General features: G+C 42.4%; 2 protein-coding genes across 3 annotated transcripts in view; one reads left to right on the forward strand and one right to left on the reverse strand.

Moving 5' to 3' along the window:
* Positions 1-4,941, reverse strand: part of LOC122541948 (protein transport protein Sec24C-like) — a 74,150-nt gene extending 69,209 nt beyond the window's left edge. For both annotated transcript variants that reach the window (XM_087982433.1, XM_087982432.1), the window contains exon 1: positions 4,828-4,941. The gene's annotated coding sequence lies outside the window, so the exon portion shown is untranslated. The remainder of the gene's footprint in view (positions 1-4,827) is intronic.
* A 6,524-nt stretch (positions 4,942-11,465) lies between these two features.
* Positions 11,466-23,239, forward strand: part of LOC122541944 (synaptopodin 2-like protein) — a 40,692-nt gene continuing 28,918 nt past the window's right edge. Inside the window, exon 1 of the mRNA XM_043679230.2 lies at positions 11,466-11,672. Within this exon, the coding sequence (XP_043535165.2) occupies positions 11,568-11,672 (105 nt within the window). The 5' untranslated portion in view covers positions 11,466-11,567. The remainder of the gene's footprint in view (positions 11,673-23,239) is intronic.

Here is a 23,239-nt window from a genome sequence, read left to right on the forward strand (position 1 = left end):
GATCAGTCCTAATCAGTATCCTGTTCCTGCCTTATCTCCATAACCCTTGATTCCACTATCTTTGAGAGCTCTATCCAACTCTTTCTTAAATGAATCCAGAGACTGGGCCTCCACTGCCCTCTGGGGCAGAGCATTCCACACAGCCACCACTCTCTGGGTGAAGAAGTTTCTCCTCATCTCTGTCCTAAATGATCTACCCCGTATTTTTAAGCTGTGTCCTCTGGTTCAGCACTCACCCATCAGTGGAAACATGTTTCTTGCTGCCAGAGTGTCCAATCCTTTCATAATCTTATATGTCTCAATCAGATCCCCTCTCAGTCTTCTAAACTCAAGGGTATACAAGCCCAGTCGCTTCAGTCTTTCAGTGTAAGGTAATCCCACCATTCCGGGAATTGAACTCGTGAACCTACGCTGCATTCCCTCAATAGCCAGAATGTCTTTCCTCAAATTTGGAGACCAGAACTGCACACAGTTCTCCAGGTGTTGCCAAAGATGCAAATCAGAAACAAAACAACAGCAAGATCACAGATATAAAGTCCTAATTCTTTTAATAACCTCTCTGTAGTGCAATTACTAATTTAGCACACTAATTGTTATTTCAATAAAATGACTGTTTTAAAATTACCTCAATCTGGACAACAACTGTTGAAGGTGGCAGTTTACCACTACCTTCTTGAGGGCAATGAGAGATGGGCAATAATTACTGGACCAGCCAGCAATGCCTACACTCTGTGAAAGAATACTAAAATTCAACCACTGGATACTGAACTCAATGAGACTCAGACTAATGGGTCACATCCTTTCACAGTCCTAGTAATATACATTCCTAATGATCACTTCAATAAGCAGAGAACATGGGCTATTTTATATCTTAACTATGATTAGAAAATGGCAGTAAGTAGTGATTCCTTCAACAATGAATGCTTGAAATTTTACATCATTTAAAAGCAAGCAATTTTTAAATGTAGCCTTCTTTGATACATTAATTCAAACTATAGTTGGCTAGTGAAGACAGTACAAAATATGAAAAAGTGACTAAAATTCCAGGTGAAAGGGGGTATTAAAGCAGCAAATCTAGACACTTTTACTATCAAGCTCTGCGTTGGTATTCCAGGGTAAACTTTGGATTAAAATCATAAAACATTAACTTGCATTCTAGATTAGAGTGGTGCTGGAAAAGCACAGCAGTTCAGGCAACATCTGAGGAACAGCAGGTGAGGCAGCATCCAGGGAACAGGAGAATCGACGTTTCGGGCATAAGCCCTTCTTCAGGAATTCACCAGTCAAACTATGTGACAATCCTGAACTTTCAGTATGGTAAACAGATCTGTCACTGGGGTTTTGTTAGAACTGATCAATTTACTATCCATTCAAGTGAGTGGAAACCTTGGTGCAGTTTTACAGAAAACTGATCAGGGACAAAAAAAGCTTTCTTTTCATAAATAAAGTGGAATAAGAACAATAGGTATGCGTCAGTGGATAGCTCTCTCATCCCAGAGGAAAATTGACGTTTCGGGCAAGAGCCCTTCATCAGGAATAGAGATTGCACTTCACTAGAGGGGAAAATGAACTTGGAAGCAATTTTATAAAAAGTTGGATAAATTGGTAGCTTCTGGAAAAGCTTTGGATGGCACATAGAAATGCGGCAAAACAGAAATTTCAGGAGAGAACTTCAGACAGCAGAAAGGGACAATTGGAGGCACTGCTACCAATGGTCTACAGAGAGTAAAGAATGAGCAAGATGTAGAGTGGGGGAGATTGCATAGGTGGAGTGCAAGGTGTTCCATGAAAGAGGAGAGGACAGATGCTTTAAAAAGAAAATCACAATGCTACAGTACCAAGAACAAATGGCGGACCAAAAAGCAATGTGGCAGCACTTCAACTGGTGAAAGGATGTGGAACGAACTGAAGGTGAGCAGAGTGCAGGAGACTAGTGTGGAGATTGTTGGAGACCTTGACTGGCTATGACCAGCATGGAATGCAGAGACAATGCATGGAACAGTGTCCTCTCTCTGCAAATGAGCTTGGAGGCGGACTGGCATTTACTTAGGCTGGTGATGCTCATAACTGAACCTTGCTAGCTTTGTCTCCACCAGGTGGACTTTCCTGTCCCACTGCCAACTTTAAGTTTGATTCAGAACCACTTAAGAACCTCATCTGTTCTCACCAGTTGAATTTTCGTACTCTTTCACAGAGTGTAGGCATTGCTGGCTGGTCCAGTAATTATTGCCCATCTCTCATTGCCCTCAAGAAGGTAGTGGTAAACTGCCACCGTCAACAGTTGTTATCCAGATTGAGGTGATTTTAAAACAGTCATTTTATGCCATGTAATGGCAGCTCTCAGTTGGTGAGACATCTGGGATCTGGGATCTCAATTCCACTGGAGGATTCACTGCTTGCCTCACCACTGCCTGATTGGTATGTGGTTTGATGGGCCTTCTATCACTGGTTCACTACCCAGTAGATAACCCACCATCATTTCAAGCTGGAGGTCTGAATGTGAGATTTGAAGGTTAGCTAATTGCTCAAAGGCACCAGTGAATGAAGAGAGTTGTTTTAATGCAACAAAATATAACATTCAAGAATATGCTGCCTCAAAGGGCAGTGGAAACAGGTTCAGTACAAACTTGTTTAAGGGATTTGAATAAATATTTGAAAGGGGGGAGGGGTTGGGGGAGTGAAGCAACTAACTGAAAGACTGTCATTCACAACCTCAGATCAGATAAGAAATTACTTCAAACCTCAGCTACTGACTGAAATACAACCATCCAGAAAGTTCCTATCTGTAAGATACATTGTGGTGAAATGGATAACAATTTTCACTTCAGTGGAAGCTCCCTGTCTGTTCTCTACTCAGTGACTTGAAATGACAAGTATTGGGCTGGGGTTCATGCATCAATTCAGAAAATCCTCAAACTGATGGATGAGTGCAATGGACAGTGATCAAACAGCCATGGATTTACAGGGACTATGCTATCAATATCGAGAGTGTCTAGTTTAGCTAGTAAGTCACGCCTGGCCCGATTCACTGCGACTACGCAACTGACAAAACTTGGCTGCAATATAATTCGAGCTTGACAAAAGAATTCACCACTGAGCTGAAAATGTGTTGCTGGAAAAGCGCAGCAGGTGAGGCAGCATCCAGGGAACAGGAGAATCGACGTTTCGGGCATAAGCCCTTCTTCAGGAATTCACCAGTCAAACTATGTGACAATCCTGAACTTTCAGTATGGTAAACAGATCTGTCACTGGGGTTTTGTTAGAACTGATCAATTTACTATCCATTCAAGTGAGTGGAAACCTTGGTGCAGTTTTACAGAAAACTGATCAGGGACAAAAAAAGCTTTCTTTTCATAAATAAAGTGGAATAAGAACAATAGGTATGCGTCAGTGGATAGCTCTCTCATCCCAGTCAACAGGTAGTGGGTACAAATCCCACTCCAGCCACTTGAGCACAAAATGCAAGCTGATTCTCCACCACACTGCTTGAGAGTGCTGCACTGTTGAGGTGCTGTCCTTCTGGAGAATCGCTAAAAATATGCCCCAAGTGCTCTCTCAGGTAGACTTAAAAAGTTCTTTGACACTTATGAAGAGCAGAGGGTTTCTCACAAGCATCCTGGTCATATTCATGATTCAAACAGCATTACTAAGAAGCATTTCCTACATTTTAACACATTTGTAAAGTTTTCACATAAGACCATCTGAGAGAATGATAGATACCAAAAAAAAAAGAAATGTGTGCTCCAATCACGGCATTGGAATTTGAACACAGAACCTTCTAGTTCAAACCTAGAGAGATTGATCTCAAAAGACTGCCTTTTGATTGGATGCCAAGGAAACTGCAGATTCAATAGTCAAGGTTGACAGTTGACTGAGTATTTTAGGGTGCAAAGGACATTTGAGGATAATGCAGTCACGAGGATTGGATTCGTCACTGAAAGTATCAATTTTGTTGGTTTATTTTGGAGACATGGAAGGAGTGAAGAAGGATTACCGATTACCATTAGGCAGCAGAATATTTGGGAAAAAGAGTAGGGGTAGGAATTAGAACAGCAGATACCAGGCAACAGTGAGGGATAGTGCTGTTAAGACGATATGATTTGTTGGGAATAAGGGAACAGTGGTGGGATGGTATTGCTGTCAGGAGTATTTGGGGTGTTGGAGGACGATTTAAGATTCAAGTATTTATGGTGTAACTGGGATACAGGGGTATTATTGGGGTTTGGGAGACAATTATGTTCTTTGGCATTATGGGCATGTTTAGAACACAATTAAGATGAGAGGAGTCTTTGGAAAAAGATTTGTATAGGGAATACGGGTAATATTGTATTGCTTTCTGGATAATCGCACTGATTGGGATTTTCTTGGGGATAACTGCTGTGTTTTGGGGAACTGAGTTTTTAAAGTAGGTTGTTGGGGGTAATTGCAGTTTCTGGGGATAACTGCAAAGTTTGGGGGGGCACTGGATATTTTAAAGGGGTAATTGCAGTGGATGAAGGGTTTTTTAAAGGAGTTATTGTGGTGTCTGAGAGGATTTATGGGATTTTAAGGGGGTTATTAGGGATTACGGGGGGGGGGGAGAGATTGTGGGGGATTACTGCGGTGTTTGAGGAAAGGGAACACGGCTCACAGGAACAGACGCTCCGCCGCCAGCGGGTGAAGGGGCGACGGAGGCGGCGCCGGAACCGACAGCTCAGCCTTTCCGCCAGGGCCCAGGATGAGAGGGAGAGGCCGGCGCCGTGGGTGAGCCAGGTGCCCCACTCTCTCCTCCCGGGCCGGCCCCCGGCTTGTTGGCTCGATCGATCAGTCAGTCAGTCAGTCACTCACCGCCGCCTGCAGCCCCGGCCCTGTCTGTTGGTGTCGGTCACGGTCTCGGTGTCGGTGTGGGGCCCGCTCCCGGTCTCTCGGAGTCTCCGGCGCTGCCACGTCCGCGGTCACGGCCTGACGCGATGACGCAATAGCCCCGCCCGGAGCCCAGGACCCGGATGTGGCAGTGGCGCGTGCGCAGTGTACCCCCCCTCCTGTGGGGGGTCAATGTCTGAATCCCTGAGACCCCCCCTGAAAAATGTTGGAGGCTCCATCACTGAGGAAGGGCACTTAAACAGGAGGTGCCCTTTTAGAGTTGAGGGCTGTGGTGAGATGGTACTAATCAGGAGTTGGGACAGATCAGCCATGACCTTACAGAAAGGTTGGGCCAGTTTGAAGGATCTAATGGCCTTTTCCTTCTCCTGTGTCAAATGTTCTATTTGAGAGCAACAAATGTCTTTTCTCAGTTCAGCATCACCTCTCTGTTGTTGTCCTCTATGCCCTATCAGTAAAGCACAGATCAGTATATATTTACTGCTCTTTCCACCTGCCCTGCCAATGATTTGTGCACACACCCATCCAGGCCCCTCTGCCCCCGTACTACTCGTGGAATTGTATCCCTGATGGTATATTGTCCGTTGCCGTTCTTCCTACTTCACATAATGAGTGGTTAGGACCTGCAATGCACTGCCTGGCCATAGAGTCATAGAGGGCAGCACGGTGGCTCAGCGGGCAGCACTGCTGCCTCACAGCGCCAGGAACCTGGGTTTGATTCCAGCCTTGGGTGACTGCTTGTGTGGAGTTTGCATATTCTTCCCGTGTCTGTGTGGGTTTCCTCCCACAATCCAAAGATGAGCAGGTTAAGTGATTTGCCCATGCTAAATTGCCCATAGTGTGTAGGTTAGGTGCATTAGTCAGGGGTAAAGGTAGAGGAATGTGTTTGGGTGGGATACTCTCCGAAGGGTCAGTGTGAACCTGTTTGGCCAAAGGACCTGTAGGGATTCTATAATGTATGGCACGGAAACAGATCCTTCGGTCCAACTTGACCCTCCCAACTGATATCCTAAGTTAATCCAGTCCCATTTTCCAGCATTTAGCCCATATCCCTCGAAACCTTCCCATTCATATACCATCCAGATGCCTTTTAAATGTTGTGATTGTACCAGCCACCACCACTTCCTCTGGCAGCTCATTCCATACACGCATCAACCTCTGTGTGAAAGAGTTGCCCCTTAGGTCCCTATTAAATCTTTTCTCTCACCTTATGCCCTCACAATCTATGCTGTCTAGTTCTGGACTTGTGTTTAACCACTGTAGAGGAGTTTACTGGGGTCTGTGTCCAATACACTTTCATGTTAAGTATTATTATTCTTCAGTTCAGCTTATGAAATTGAAATGATCACTGGCTTCAAGCCACAAGTGATGGTATTGAATCAGAAAACTGAAGGTTCAAGTCCTACTGGATTCAGGTGCCAATCAGAGAGGACATGAATGAGGCTGGCTATTAACGTGGGAATGCTACACCATCCTTCAATTTAGCTGCAGATTTGTACAGGTTCCAATTATTGAATATGAAAAGAGAAATGAATCCTACACATCTGCTTCACCTACCCCCACATTTTTACATTCATATTGTGTCCAAAAGCCTTCCTTCTACTTAAAGGTAGAACTTGCATTTGTACAGTGCCTTTTCACTTTATTCATAGAATATGGAGGTTGCCAGCTAGTCCTGCATTTCATGACTATTCCTAATTACTCTCTTGAACCAACGCTGTAGGTGCTACTAGAGAACAAGTTCCAGTTTTTGATGCAGCAACAGTAACAGCAATATAGTTCCAACTCAGGATAATGAGTGGCTGGGCGAGGTGATGTTTCTAAACGCCCTCTGCCCTTATCTTTCTGGATGGTAGAGGTCGTAGGTTTGGGAGCTGCTGTTTTTAACAACTCATCACATCTACATGAAGTGTCATCACTGTTCCAGTTTAATGTCTCATCAAAATGACAACACTATCAGCAACACAACACATCCTCAAAACTACACGAGTAAGTCTAGATTATATGCTCAAATTTTGAGATTGAATAAGTTTTTTCTGGACGAATAATGAGATAATAGAGGCATCCAATGTGTTACTTTGTCTGTGATTAGTTTGTGCTCACTAGTTATGAAAATTTCAGACGTCATTTGATACAAGGAAAGTCAATCTGATAGAGGAAGGAATCAGTTGGTGGGTAAGCAGCATGTCTCACTGACAGTACTCTGACTGACGGCAATGATACTGGCTAATCGCTCACAGGGCACACGATGCACAGATAGACTCATTTGGAAAATAGTTGACTGGCATTAGAGTGACATGTTGCAGGGCTTTGTGCACACTGCAGTGTTCATATTTAGTTCTTGCCTCACCCCAGAGAGAAGCAGCAAGATAAACCCACATGGAGTACATGCTCAGTGTATTATCAAAATGAGTTTGAAAACTGTTGCAACCATGGCTGATGCCATGTAACATGTCTGTTAAAAGCAACTTTTTTGTTCAACTTTTTTGTTCAATGTGCCTTGTTTTTGTAGGTCTTATAAATCTCTGATGTTGATTTAAATGTGTCGAGGTGACTGCATTCCTACCCAGACCATTACAATGGGAGACGAAGTAGCCTGTTTGGCCCATCCAGTCTCTTTCACCATTCAGTGAGATCATGGCTGACTTGACAATCCTCAATTCCACATTCCTGCCATTTCTCCATAACTCTTGATTCCCTTACTGTTTCAAATGTCTATCTCAGCCTTGATTATACTCAATGACCATCTCTACCGTACTCTATGCTAAAGGATTCCACAAATTTATTCTTCTCTGAGAGACAAAATCCCTCTGGGTCTCTTTCTTAAATTGGCAACTGGTTACTTTGAGATTATGCCCTCTGATCCTAAACTCTCCCACAAGACCTCCTATTTTTATAGGAGAAAGTGAGGGCTGCAGATGCTGGAGATCAGAGCTGAAAATGTGTTGCTGGAAAAGCGCAGCAGGTCAGGCAGCATCCAAGGAACAGGAGAATCGACGTTTCGGGCATAAGCCCTTCTTCAGGAATTAGGAAAGTGTGTCCAGCAGGCTAAGATAAAAGGTAGGGAGGAGGGACTTGGGGGAGGGGCTTTGGAAATGCGATAGGTGGAGGGAGGTCAGGGTGAGGATGATAGGCCGGAGTGGGGTGGTGGCGGAGAGGTCAGGAAGAAGATTGCAGGTTAGGAAGGCGGTGCTGAGTTCGAGGGATTTGACTGAGACAAGGTGGGGGGAGGGGGGGAAATGAGGAAACTGGAGAAATCTGAGTTCAGATTTGAATCTTCTTCCTGACCTCTCCGCCCCCACCCCACTCCGGCCTATCACCCTCACCTTGACCTCCCTCCACCTATCGCATTTCCAAAGTCCCTCCCCCAAGTCCCTCCTCCCTACCTTTTATCTTAGCCTGCTGGACACACTTTCCTCATTCCTGAAGAAGGGCTTATGCCTGAAACGTCGATTCTCCTGTTCCTTGGATGCTGCCTGACCTGCTGCGCTTTTCCAGCAACACATTTTCAGCTCCTATTTTTATACCCTATTTCTTTTGAAATAAAGGCCAACATTCCATTTATCTTCCTTATTTGCCACTGAATTTGGATGCTGTCTATTCACGAATCATGCAGAGAACCCCCCCCAAGTATCTACATACTCTGAGAATCTGTGTGCTGACACATTCACTTACAGTCTCTGGAGCCAATGCCACAAGTGGACCTCAGAGTCACACAATGGCTGGAGCAATTAGATGGAATGTAACACATGTCCTGAATATTTAGCTCTGAGCATTGATCTCCTTGTAAGCTTATCTCCATAATGGTTATAAGATCATGCCCATTAACCTGTATTTGTGCTGTTAATTCCATCTATTTTGTTTTAAATACTGCGTGTGTTTAAGTAAAAATGTGGTTGCCTCGATGCTCTGTATAACTAAAGCATAATATCCTTATTTGATGCTCAATTTCTTCCAAAATAAAGGTTAGCATTCCAATGGCTTTCTTAATCATTCACCGTACCTGCATACTAACCTTCGTTGACTTATGCAATTGAACACCTAGATCCCTCTGTACTTTGGAATTCCACAGTCATTCTCTGACCAAATAATACTCTGCTTTTCTTCCTGACAAAGTGAAAAATTTCAGATTTTCCCACATTTTATTCTATCTGTCAGATTTATTCACACTGAACCTTTCTACAGTGGTCTGCATCCTGATTATGTAAACTTCACATCATCATTTCCTATCAGTGTTTGTGTAATCTGCAAAATTAGCCACCGTTCTAGAGCCGAATGGCCTCTTTCTGCACTGTAAGAATTCTATGATTGATTCTATGCCTTTGAACCTCTCATCTAAAGTCATTGATGTAATTTGTAAACAGTTGACAGTCACCCCACAGAACACCATTTGTCACATCATGTCAATCTGAAAAGATATTTGTGCCATTTATTTTGTCTATTTTTCTGCCAGCCCACCAATATTCTATCCGTACTAATTCTGATGTAAGGTGTGTGTGATCTATGCATATTCATATAATTTATTATAATGTTGGGATTTTGAACTAGCTCTTGTGTGTTTTGGTCTATGTATATGAAAGAGTTTAACAGTTAAATTGTAAATCTTTCTGGAGCCATTTGGGTGGCATGGTGGTTCAGTGGTTAGCACTGTTTCCTTATCGTGCCAGGTACCCATGTTCGATTCCAGCCTTGAGCGACTATGCAGAGTTTCACATTCTCCCCATGCTTGTGTAGTTTTCCTCCGGGTGCTCCGTTTTCCTCCCACAGTCCAAAGAATTGGCCATGCTAAGTTGCCCATAGTGTTCAGGGATGTGAAGGTTAGGTGCATTCATCAGGGTTAAATATAGGGTAAGGGAATGAGTCTGGGTGGGTTACTCTTCGGAGGGTTGGTGTGGACTTGTTGGGCCGAAGGGCCCATTTCCACATTGTAGGGATTCTTATTCTATTTCATTATTTAGAATATGTCAGAGAGCAGCTAACTGGGGTCTCCTGGAGTGATCATACAAATTTGTTTGTATTGTGTGAGTTAAACAATTAGAGAAAGGAAGCATTGAAAGGTATTTACTTGCTTTTGGTTTCAATGTGAGAACAGTTTCTCCTGGAGAAAGAAGTTAGTTCAGCGCAGTTAGGTTACCTCAGTATATGGATTGTAGTTTGAAAATTCCAGACGAGAAATGTTTGCTTAGAACCCTGGAGGGTTTCTTTAAAGTTAAGAAAGTTTAAGCTGTGTGATTACTCAAGGAAAAATAGGCAATCAAGGTGTGAAGACCGAGATTTGAAAGATGCAGTTAAGTCAAACCTATAGATGTAATAGAGAAGTTAAATCATTGGGATCTGCATAATACACCGTGATGGCATTGGAATAGATGAGATTTTATTTTGCTGTGTGTTTTGAAATCCTTCAAATTGGCTTGTATGTAAATAGTTTGATTAAACTATTTTATTGTTAAAGCCAAATCTGCAGCATTGTGTACTTCTGAAAGACAAAAATATAACAAAATTATCCATTGAACCAGATTTCAATTTGGGATGTGACTTGTCCAGTCATAACATCAGCTGGGATCACAGCATAGAATATTACACCTAACACCATGAACATATGAATTGCACATTGACCCTTTATTTGGAACCTTTTACGAGAAGGGACTGCTTTACTGAGGGAATGCTGTTTTGAGGGAGTGCCATACTGAGGGAGTGATGGACCAAGGAAATCATGTATTCAGGGAATACACTACTAAGGGAGTAATCTATGGAAGAAGTGCTGCACTGAAGACGTATCATACAGGGGGAATGCTGTACTGATGGAGTACCACATTGAGGGAGTTCTGTACTGAAGGGATTCCATACTGAGGGAGTATCAGACTGAGGGAGTATCACACTGGGGGATTATCATACTGGGGGAATGTCACACTTAGGGACTTCTGTACTGAGGAAGTACTGCACTGAGGGATTTTTGTGCTGAGTGCTGCATTGAGTGAGTGCTATCCTGAGCACGGTAAGTATTATGTTGAGGGAGCTGTGCACTGAGGGATATTTCAGATATGTGTATTTCTGACTGAGACAAATGAGGCAAATCATTGAATAGAATGGAAAGACTTTATTTGTTGCAGGATCATAACTGATTTCCATTACATGTTCGCCTTGTGCAGGCGCTGACTAACTGCTGCTGGTCTGACAGTTGTCACAGCTCCTGTCTGCTCCAAACAAGAACAGATTCTCCTGCAATCAAAGCCAAAAATCTGTGGCACGTCAAACTATCCTGCCGATCAATCGGCAAGGCGTCCTGCACCTTCAGAAATCAATAATCTAACAAACTTCAGATTGTGAGGTTGGACTCAGGACCTTGTGCCAGTCATTTCAGTTCACTCTGAAACTGACTTCCTTGCTTTTGGTTACAGAGCGAGTGAAGGTGGATTTGGCAAGGGTTTGCCAGGACTCTGAAGTTTGGGCCACTCTTTCACCAGTCCCTTCCAGCTTGTCCCTGATCTCCGAGAGACTGACGCAACATGTGTTGAAAGCTGGCTTTGGACCAAACCTGGATCGAGCTCCTAATGTTAGCTCGGCTCGGACTGGCCAGGGGGGGACGAGTCCATCGAGTGGCTCACAGTTTCCCGTCGGAGACAGCAGCTTGCACACTGATGGGGAGCTTCAGGGTCATGCCGAGATGTCAGGGAGCCCCGGTTTGCTGAAGGAGAGCAGGGCAGGCGATGGGGAGCCTGGAGGAGACACTGGTTACCCTCACAGGGGGTGCGCCCTGGGGATTCAGGCTGCAAGGAGGGTCCCAGCAACACCAACCGCTGCAAGTAGCCAAGGTAGGAGAGGCTGCGACTGGATCAGAAACCCCGGGCAGAGAGAGAGAGAGAGGGGGGACCGGGGAGGGAGGGGAGAGAGAGAGAGACCCGGTTACTGACCTTCAGAGCCATTCCCAGAGAGACCCTGAGCAGAGTCAGCACTCACACGAACTGAATAACCCCCAGAGAGAGATAGATTATACCCAGAGAAATGCACCGTGCCCAGAGACCCCCCAAGGACAGACCCCGGGGAGGGGGGGGGGTGGATGTCTGAGAGGGTAGATTGTAGATCAGGAGACCCCAGAAAGGGATGGTCCCAGGGAGAAAGAGTCCCAGACAGAGAGAGAGGGATCTCTGAGAGAGGGATCCCAGACAGAGAGAGATCTCCGGGGCGGTTCCCCCTCTGGGCACACTCTCTGTCCATACCTGGCCCTATCGCATACCCTGAGGTCAATCTATCCCGTTCACAGTCTGAGGGAGAATTTGGTCCGGCTCTTGCTCAGTTGCTTTCGAGTTGTCGATGAAGTGAGTTTAACTATAAAGTGTCTCGGGTGCAAACAACGGGATTCCCCAGAGCAGGATTTTCGCAAACACCGGATTATTTTACGCTGTTGATGGTGTCCAGATTAATCTCCAAACGGCTCATGTTCGTGTGCTCGGGAAGGAAGGGTATAATCCTCGATTTGAGATGAGGCAAACTAACTGCATGAAACTCTGTTGGATAGATTTCAGAGAAAACCTTTCAGACCCAAGGCATTGGCCATGGAGAGAGGGATTGGAAACAGCTCACTGTCAGATAGAATCAAACTGTCCACTCAGGGAGTTAACTCCCTCCTGACCTTGGGCCAATTCGGGTTAATTCCGCGAGGCAATGGGGTGAATAGATGGCAATGAAATCAGAAAGTGCTGGAGAAACACAGCAAGTCTGGCGGCATCTGTAGAGAGAGAATCAGAGTTAACGGTTCCAGTCTAACAGGAATTTTCCTCAGAACAAGAGTCATAGAAGAGTTGGAACCTTAACTCTGTTTCTTTCTCTACAGATGTTGCCAGACCTGCTGAGTTCCTCCAGCAGTTTCTGGTTTGATTACAACAGAATTAGTTGACTTCGAGGCCTATTGAACCTGTAGAAGTGCTACTCAGCCACCTGACCCTTCCCTCTGTGGGGGAATACTCCAAATAGAGCCGAAACAGTGGGAAATGTTTGCCATTTGGTGATTGTTTGACTTCTGTCTCTCCAGATAGGCCAATGTTAACTCAGGCTCAGAAAATAACAGAACTCAGATGGCAGGGCTGAGGTGTGAGGAGATGTTGAATCATTTAGGATTATATTCAATGGAGTTTAGAAAAATGATCGGAGGGGTGGGGAAGGGGAGATCTCATAAATTCTAGACAGTGCAGAACCAGGAAGAGTGTTCCTGAAGGTAAGGGAGTCCTGAACCAGGGGTCACAGCCTAAGGATATGGGGTAAATCATTGAGAAGTAAGATGAGAATTTTCTTTACCCAGAGAGTGGTGAGAGTGTGGAATTTGCTAGTAGAGAAAGCAGTCAAGGTTAAAGCATTGAATAATTTACAGAAGTAGTTGGACATAGCACTGGAGGCTAAAGGGATTAAAGGATTGGGGGAGTGGGAACATGATTATTGTGTGGAATGATCGTAAGGAATGGTGGAGCCAGCTTAAAGGGCGAAATGGCCTACTCCTGCTCCTGTTTTTCTATGTTTCTATTGTTGACAAGTTATGCCATATCTTGTTATAAATCTCATCAAATGAAGGGTTGTTTTATGGGCTGGCCAGCAAACTAAAGACCCAAACTATCATGTGTCGACGTACCTGGAGATTGACCCAACCTGGAAAATCTGAACTCGTCTCCAGTTCCATTGTTCCAACCAGACCCTGCTTTAATATTTAGATAAGTGCACACATTCACTCACAAAGCCAGCAAATGCAAAGTGGGCTGAACAGCTTCTCTCAGTGCTTCCTCAGTCTATAAATCTCAATGGTCCAACTCTGTTCTCCTGGACATTTTCTTCCTCCTTAGAATGATGATGAATGATGAAAGAATTTGTTGCAATTGTAGCAACTTTGTAAACTGGTCTGAAACTAAGGGATTACAGTGGACTCTCAAAAATAAAACAGGACATTGTGACATGTTTATTAGGTGACAATTTATGCATAGAAATACTCCAGCACTTAACTACTGGGCCAAGGTCACTGACCCTCCGAATTAGCTGCCTCACCAATACTATACACTGACAAATTGTGGCAGCAGTGCATTTGTGAAAACATTCACAGTTTTGAATTTCTTTTCAATCAACCTGTTCAGGGATATCAAGACACACTTCTGAAGCAGGTGGGACTTGCAACCTGGCTCTTCTGGCTAAGAGGGAGGAACAATGCCACTACAAGTTACAATTCTATGCCAATTTTGTTGCATTTACTAATTAAGGACCTCTTGGACAATTCTGTTCCATGCCAATGTCTCACTCAATGTCCGAATATCAATTTAAAATTAGGAAGTTAAAAACTTGCGATGTCATCAATAGTTACCTCAGTGGCTCGATGGCTGGTTGTGATACAGAATGATGCCTACAGTATGGGTTCAATTTTCACACCGGCTGAGGTCACCATAAAGGATTCACCTTCTCGACCTCACCTGGGACAAAGTGACCTTCAGGTTAATCCACCACCAGTCATCCCTCTCTAATGAGAGAGCAGGTCTTAACTGGTCTCAATACTCTAGCTGAGAATGAAATAATTTCTTATATAAGTTCAACATAAGCACCTCATTCTTGTACTCTACCTCCCTGCAAACTGTATAAATCCCACTCTCAATCTTCCCTGCTACCTACAATGACTCAGGCTGATATATACCCAGATTCTGGATTAGTGGTGCTGGAAGAGCACAGCAGTTCAGGCAGCATCCAAGGAGCTTCGAAATCGACGTTTCGGGCAAAAGCCCTTCATCAGAAATAAAGCATCTGTACTGTTTGTCCTGTTCGGGTCCGAACTCTGCTGGTTTAAAGGTGGTCCGGAGTCCGTGTGGGATGAGTTGGTTATGGAGGCAGGCACTGAGGAAGCAAATGTGGCTGTGGTAGCAAGTTTGTTTCACAACATGGTTGAAGAGCTTCAGGGCTGAGGAAATGACCTGGGAGTTGCAGTGGGAGAGGGACTCCCTGAAATTCTTGTAGGAGGAAAACTTCTTCAAGGCAGGGATCCTTGCAAGAGGATTCGCAGTAGGGTTAAAATCAACGAGGTAAAAACAATGACTGCAGATGCTGGAAACCAGATTCTGGATTAGTGGTGCTGGAAGAGCACAGCAGTTCAGGCAGCATCCAAGGAGCTTTGAAATCTATGTTTCGGGCAAAAGCTCTTCATCAGGAATAATGTCGATTTCGAAGCTCTTGCTGAATTGCTGTGCTCTTCCAGCACCACTAATCCAGAATCTGGTTTCCAGCATCTGCAGTCATTGTTTTTACCTACCTGATATATACCCAGGTCCATCTGCCCCTACACTCTCTGTAGAATTGTGTCCTTTATTTCATTTTGACTTACAACAGCAAAATGAATTACTTGACATTACTCTGCATTGAACTTGGTTACCACTGTTACCTCACAGTGCTAGAGACACGGGTTCAATTCCCACCTCAGGCGACTGTGTGGAGTTTGCACATTCTCCCCATTGTCTGCGTGGATTTCCTCCAGTTTCCTCCCATAATCCAAAAATGTGCAGGTTTGGCTAAATTGCCCGTAGTATTAGGTGAAGGGGTAAATGTAGGGGAATGGGTCTGGGTGGGTTGCACTTCGGCGGGTCGGTGTGGACTTGTTGGGCCACAGGGCCTGTTTCCACACTGTAAGTAATCTAATCTAAACTTCATCTGCCGCTTGTTCATCCATCCCATCAACTTCTCTACGTTTTATTGAAATTCTATATTGTTCTGACAATTCACAATGCTTCCAAATTTCATTTCGACCACAACATTCGTATACACTAAGGTCTTGTTCATTCATATATGTATGTATTTATCAGGAAGAGCAATGGTCCCAATATAGACCCTTGGACACTTCCACTACAAAGCTTCCTCCAACCTGCAAAAATGTACATTAGCCACTAATCTCTGTTCCTATTACTCAGCCAGTTTCATATCCATTGTACTACTGTTTCTTTTATTTCATGAGATAGGACTTTGCTCAGAATCTGTTGTACAGCCCAATACCAAATACTTCTTGGATATCCATTGACACTACATCAACTGCATTGTTCTCATCAACGCTCCCTCTTTCCTCTTCAAACAATTTCAACACGTTAATTAACAAATTTCCCTTAACGAATCTATGCTGGCTTTCCTGAGTTAACCATATATGCCTATGGGACAATCAATATTATAAATTATTGGGAACAGGAGTAACATTTACAATTCTTCAGTCCTCTGGCACCACCAATAAGTCAAAGGGAGACTAAAGATTTGTGAACAGTGGCTCCACAGTTTCCACCCTTAATTCCTTTAGTGTTCCTGGATATTTCTCATCGGGTCCTTGTTTTGCCAGCAAGGGTATAATCATTGGAATGGGCAGAAATGTTGATAGATATGTTATTGGATTTTGTCATTAATACAGGAGTCCTTTGGTTCGTATTAGCAGCAAGAGTGGACCATTCGTCCCACCGGGTCTACTCCTGTATCTCATCTCCCTTTTCTGCTCTGATTCCCTGAGTGACCAAAAACCTTTCAGGCAAATGTAACAAAGTGAACTTTGAATGAAACTGAAATCGTTGGTTTACAAACTTCCTCAGAAACATGAATTGAAGCACATTTTGCAAAATGCCATGAATATAAGATTTGTGAAGTCATTGTTGTTCTGATTGAGCATCTGTTGTCAGCTTTAGGTTCAAGCCCCTGTCAGTTGGTAGAGCTGAATGCTTTGAAGGTTACCTTGTTGGCATATTTCCTAACTATCAGGTTGAATAGAATATTTGTAGACAGCAGAGGGTCACAACAGGAAATATTAACATTCAGAGGGATCCGGATGTCTTGTAAATGAGTCACGGAAAGTTAATAAAAAGGTACAGGAAGCCCATAGGAAAGTAAATGTTGGTCTTTATTAGACAGGATTGAAGTTGAAGAACAAATAATTCTTGCAGCAATTGTATAAAACCATACTGAAACCATACCCAGAACATTCTCTACACTTTTGTTCTCCTTCCTAATTAAGGATATACTTGTCTTAGAGTGAGTGCAGTGAAGACTGATTCTTTCATTGCAGAGATCATTCTACCAAGAGAGATTGAATCGATATGCCCAAGAGTTTAGAAGAATGAGCGGTGATCTCACTGAAATGTATAACATTCTTAGGAGACTTGTAGAGTAGGTGTTGCAAAGAGCCTTGCGTAACTGAGGAGTCTACAGGTAAGGTTACACTTTCAGAATAAAGGGTCAGCCATTAGAACTGGGATAAGGAGAAATTTCTTTATTCACTCAATTGTGAACCTTTTGAATTTTGTACTGCAGAGAAGTATGGGTGCTTATTACGTACAATGAGACTGAAGACTGGTATTTTATTTAGTTCTAAAATTATGGTCCTATTTCTTGATTTATGTTTAAAATATTATCATTGATATCCAATATTCACACTCCTCTGTATGGTTTCATTGAATTAAAGGGAGATGTGAGTTATATATTTTGTTGGGTGGTCCCCTTCATTCAACCAAGGAAAGAAAACTCTTGGCTGGATGTTCTGCAATGTTCTGGATTTGAGGCAGTAAGTTCTGGTTGTGAGGAAGGTAAATGTAAGACATTGACTGCTGATACATTTTGTGTTGGTGTTTGGTTTCAGTTGATATCAGAAGGTTTAGAGGCGTGAAGTGGTGTTCTTGCCCATACGTCAATATGTAGTGGGTACAGACTCAAGTTTACTGCTAAAATGTCACACAGCATTGTTAGATTGGAAATAGTTACAAAGGTGATATAGAATTTATCTTAACAAGAAAGTGCAACCATGAAATCCTCATCAGAAACCTCTCTTGGTGTCCAGTTTCCTAATTACAGATCTGAAACTGGTGACACATGTTTCATGGAATAATACATCACAGATGGTATTCATTCATGGTACCTGTGTTGGCTCTTAGAGAGCTTTCCAACTGTTCCACTCCTCTGATCTCTCTCCACAGCCTTACAAACTTCTTCAAATTTATCCAATTGTCTTTTGAAAGCAACTATTGAATCTGCTTCCAATGTTCTTTTGGGAAAATATGCCAGATGACAATATCTCAAAATTTAAAGCAAATACTCCCGACTTCCCCAACTTGTAATGAAGGATGTGGAAAACCCATTGTTGATTAGATCATTATGGTGAGATTCCCTTTGAGATCAGATCAATTTGTTTCATTTTCTGTATGCCCTACACCAAAATCTTTCAGTGTGCAAAGAGGCCATTCAATCCATTGCTCTTGTATAGCTCTGGTAAAGGTACAACCCACTGAGTTAATATTTGCTGCTCTTTCTGCTATTCTTTACGAATGTTTCCAAATATTTGTGTATTTACCATGAGAGAACCATGGATTTTCCCCCCCTTCTATCTAGTTTGACAATTCTTTGTTACAACCATCTTATACGTTAATAATCTCTTTGAATGCCTAATTTTGATGATGAACTGATGTTTACTGCCCAGAGTTACTGATTTACCAATCCAATAGAAAAAGTTTGTTCCAGCTTACTTTATTAATACTTTTGACGATTATTTTGAGGCCCTTTACCAGTTCTTGCTTCTAGTCAATGGGCGGAATAGACTCTTTTTTGCCATAAACACTCTATAGCACTCTGATTCAAAAGAGCAGCAGTTTTTTTCTAAGTTGTATTTGGAACTAAAGCTTGTCATTCATGGGCTTATCTTCTTTATTTTGTTATAGTGTTGTCATTATATATTAATGTGGGCATGAAGTTCCAAAGTATATAGTAGTGTGGGTGTGAAGTTCCAATGTATAAAAAGAGTATTGGAAAAATGCAGCAGGAAATAAAGAAGAATCTTACTGGACAGTAAGTGTTAACTCTGTTGGTCTCTTTCTCTCTCTCTCTCCTCAGAGTTTGTCCAGCAGTTTCTGCTTTTAATTCAGATCTCTAGTATCTGATCTCTGGAGAGAGAAAGAGAATTAACACTGGCAGTCCAACAGGATTCTTCTTCAGAACTATAGTATTCATAACACTTTGTTTTTATGACTCCAGCATCTGTAGTTTGCTTTTGATTAACTTCCAACATTACAGACTGCACAAATCTCCCTGACCCTGAACGCAGAGCACAATCTCACCTCAAAGCATACAAACTGTTCAGGACCTGGAATGAAATTCAGACAGAACATTTCTGTTAAGGGATGGGACTGATTTCCGTCTTCACTGTTGAAGAGATGATCCATTTGCTCATTCCTTACACAGTCCACTCATATTGAAATCTGTGCGATTGCACTGGAGTGTGATTTAGAAGGGAGGCTGTTTCACTCCACCGAGTTGTTACCCAGGCTGGGAAGGTGAAATATATTTTATGTGTGTAGCCTAGATCCACAAAACAGCACCTGTTCAAATTACCAGTATAGCACCAGATAACCAGAACTATATTTAGTTAAACTGAATAGATCTCAATACAGGCTCATGACATCTGGCACCAACTTCGTCCTAAACACGCTCTCATGCATTAAGTATCCAGTGACTCACAGAGCTCTGGGATTAGACAGTGTCAGGTATGGGAAAATTCTATAGTTGAACTAAAAAAATCTTCAGACATCATTACATGACCACATGCCACAAACTGATTCTTTTACATTCTCTCTGGGTTATCCGGAATCCTAAATTATAATCAGAATTTTTAAAATTTCTTATTTAATCTGCAAGTAAGCATGGTTATGGTATAAAGATCCAATGTTGCAAATATATTTTTTTGAATAAACACAAATCTATTTTTTTTTCTTCATTGGAAATTAAGAAATTTCATAAATGTAACATTTAAGTCCTGTTTTATTATATAAAAGTTGTCATGTCCCAAACACACAAGGAAATACAGATTACCTCAAGGTCTGGATTATCCCTTTGTATTGTAAAACTCTGCAAATGGACCTCATCAAATGCACTGGAAGACTTGTGATATGCACAAAGCACTGTCCCTGCAGCTACACTGGGCCATTGACCAGAAGGAACAAGTTCTCCAACCCATGACACTCTCTTATACTTGTCCGATCCAGATGAGTTCGTGGAGAATTGGAGTGAAATGTTTTAGAGAAGTTTAAAAAAGTGAGAAGTGATCTTATCAGATCTAGAGAGGAATTGACAGGATGGATGCTGGGGGGACATTGCCCCTTGTGGGACAGACTAGAATGAGGGGCATTGTTTAAAAATACAGGGTCTTCCAATTAAAGCAGAGTTGATAAGAAATATTTTCTGTCAGAGGGTCATTGGTCTGTGGCATTCTCATCCCCGGAGAGCAAAGGAAGCTGAGTCACTACTTTGTCAAGGCTGAATTAGACCGAGTTTTGATTGACAAGGGTGTAGAATCATGGGAAGCCTGGCATGAAGGAACAACAACAGGAATGTGGAGCTAAAGCCAAAATCAGATCAATAATGATCTTACTAAATGGTAGAACAAACCCAAGGGGCCAAATTGCCTACCCCTGCTCTGAATTAGGATTCTGGTATAACAACATTTCTTACACAATCCAGATCTCGTTGCTGATGGTCCAGCCAAAGATTATTAACATTATTCACATCTAAATATTGAATAAGAACATAAAAAGTCAGAGCAGGAGTGGAATCATTCAGTTGGAGGAAGGAATAGAAAGAAAGTAATACAAAGGACGTGCTCTGGTATTTAAGTACTGGTAGTTTATTTTCAATATATTATCTTCATCAATAGTTAGACTCCGCTCATTTTTAAAAAAAAACCCTGAAATCTTTCCTGAAATCTTAACTGCAGGAAAAATGTTTTTGATGGCTGTATATCACTAAATGAGGAGTTTCAGGAATGTTCCTGGCTGAACATTTGAGGAAATGGGCTAAAAACAACATTCTTTACTTGCTGAGTAAAAACTTGAAACATCTCTCAGAGATGGTGCTGCTGCAGATTAATTTAAATGACAATTAATTATGAGCTTTAATTAGAGTAGATAGCATTAATTGTGATATAGCTGATGGGACCAGTTTAACTGAAATAATAGCTTTACAGGCATGATCCTGTGAAAAGAAGGCTGAGAGAGAAATCATGAGGACCATTATAGCTGGCTCATCTAGTCAATGTTGGAAACTCAAGCATTTATATTCACTTACATTGGAACAGCACTCTTTACTGAGAGAGATAAGAAAGAGCCAGTAGACAATCCTGGAAATTCCTCTCCAATTTGCAAAGACAATGAAACCACCTGCATACCAGGTGGAGTACACAGAGTCCACAGGAACACTTAAAGCATTCCTTGGCACGTGGGTAAGGCTGGGTTCAGTCTGTATAAAGCAAACCATCAACAATTAAAGTAAAACTGTTCTGAAGTTTGTGCTGCCCTCTGTTGTACCCACCCATCTCAGGCAGTGTTTCTGTCTTGTGGCATCGATCACTCCTTGATGCCACCCTATTGATCTATTGAAAATAGTCTTAATTTGTCCAAATGTCCCCTGACCTGGGATGACAGACAACCACAAGATTGATGCTGTCCACAAGACATCGCATCCAGAACTAATGAGAAATGGCACAGTAACTCAATGGTTAGCACTGCGCCAGGGATCCGGGTTTGTTTTTGCTCTTAGATAACTATCCGTGTGGAATTTGCTCATTCTTCCCATGACAGCGTGGGGTTCCTCCAAATGTTCTAGTTTCCTGACACAGTCCAAACATGTGCAGACTAGGTGGATTAGCCATGGAATATACAGGGTCACAGGGAGAGGCTAGGGGGGTGGGTATGGGTAAGATGCTCTTCAGAGGGTTGGTGTGTACTTGATGGGCCAAATGGCCTGCTTCCACGCTAGAGATCTTATGATTATCCAACTTTTGAATGTGAAACAAGAGACTTACTTTAAAGTGTCATGTCCAGCATGGCAGATACACACTTGGATGAGAAAGGAGAAAGCCAGGTTGAAACAGATTGATCTGTTCAAAAAGTTTAAATAAAATTGCCAGAACTCTGAACACCCAATATAATAAAAACAGGGGGCAGATCCAAAATAAAAATCAAGGGACAGCAATGTCCTTTATTCCAGAAATAAAAGCAAGAAATACTCACAGATCAGGCAGCAATTGTGAAGAGAGAAACTGTTAATGTTTCAAGCTATAGGTCTTTCTTCTGAAGAATCCGATATGGTCTGTCATTTCTCCCTCCCCCTGCACCAATTTATCACTTTCTCCTCCTTTCCTGGAGGAATTAACTTTTGCCGTGAGAAAGATACAGTGTGTTATCAACCCTCTGATAGTTTGTCTCATGAAGACCATGTTAAACATGTGCATTTCAACAAAAGGCATGAACAAAATGCTTGAAAATGAAGGGCATCATAACCAAGTCTGAACTTGTGCTCTCCCATCACCTTTACATGTCCCTCTTCTCATAAGGTCACCAGATAGTAACTAGGAGCAGGTCCCATGGCTGAAACTGTGGAGATATTTGTACCATTGCTATTCCAGCACAGACAAAGGGTTTAACCAGTCAGTGTTCTGAACTGTGTGCTATTGTTATACATTATATAATACATAATTCACATGAACAAGGAGAACATAATCATTTCATTCTTCTGGGATTTGAATATACATCTCCAGAACAGGGATAGAGTCATAGAGTCATACAACATGGAACAGACCCTTGAGTCCAACTCGTCCACGCTGACCATGAACCCAAACCAAACTGGTCCTATTTGGCAGCATTTGGCCCATATCCCTCTAAACTTTTCCTACTCATGTACTTACTCCAATGTCTTTTAAATGTTGTAACCGTGCCTGCATCCACCACTTCGTCTGGCAATTCATTCCACATATCAATCATTCTCTTTGTGAAAAAGTTGCCTCTCATGTCCTTTTTAGATTTTTCTCCTCTTTCCTTAAATATATGCTTCCTAGTTTTGAACTTCCCCACCAAAGGGAAAAGACCCTTGCTATTCACCTGATCTATGTCCACATGAATCCAACTTCAACAAGAAGACGACACCAGTCCTGAATGAGCATGATGCCACAGTAGACAGCTTTATTTGATCATCTAACATGGACAGATATAAATAAAGGAGTGTTACTGTACATAGGGAGTTAAGGAGCTATAGTTAATGATAAAAAGCAGCAGTCACAAGGAAAGAGTCTTTGCAGGCACCCATACCCCGACATACTCCAGACAACTACCTACACCAAGTTGACTGCAGTGATTTAAGAAGGCAGCTCACAGTCATTGTCTAAAGAAAGATTAGGGATTGGTAATAAGTACTATCCCAGCCAGCAAAGTCCACACCACATGAATGAATAAAAATCCTTTTAAATTGACTTAATTCCTTGCTCATTTCTTCATTCAATGTCATTATTCATTCTGTTCTATCGCTCTGATAAATATCAATGTGAAATAATTATGCTCTAATTCTGCCGCTTTTCTGCTGT

Source organism: Chiloscyllium plagiosum, unplaced genomic scaffold (genome assembly GCF_037043375.1).
Source record: "Chiloscyllium plagiosum isolate Xiang-an unplaced genomic scaffold, Cpla_swu_hap1 HiC_scaffold_43, whole genome shotgun sequence".
NCBI lineage: Eukaryota > Metazoa > Chordata > Chondrichthyes > Orectolobiformes > Hemiscylliidae > Chiloscyllium > Chiloscyllium plagiosum.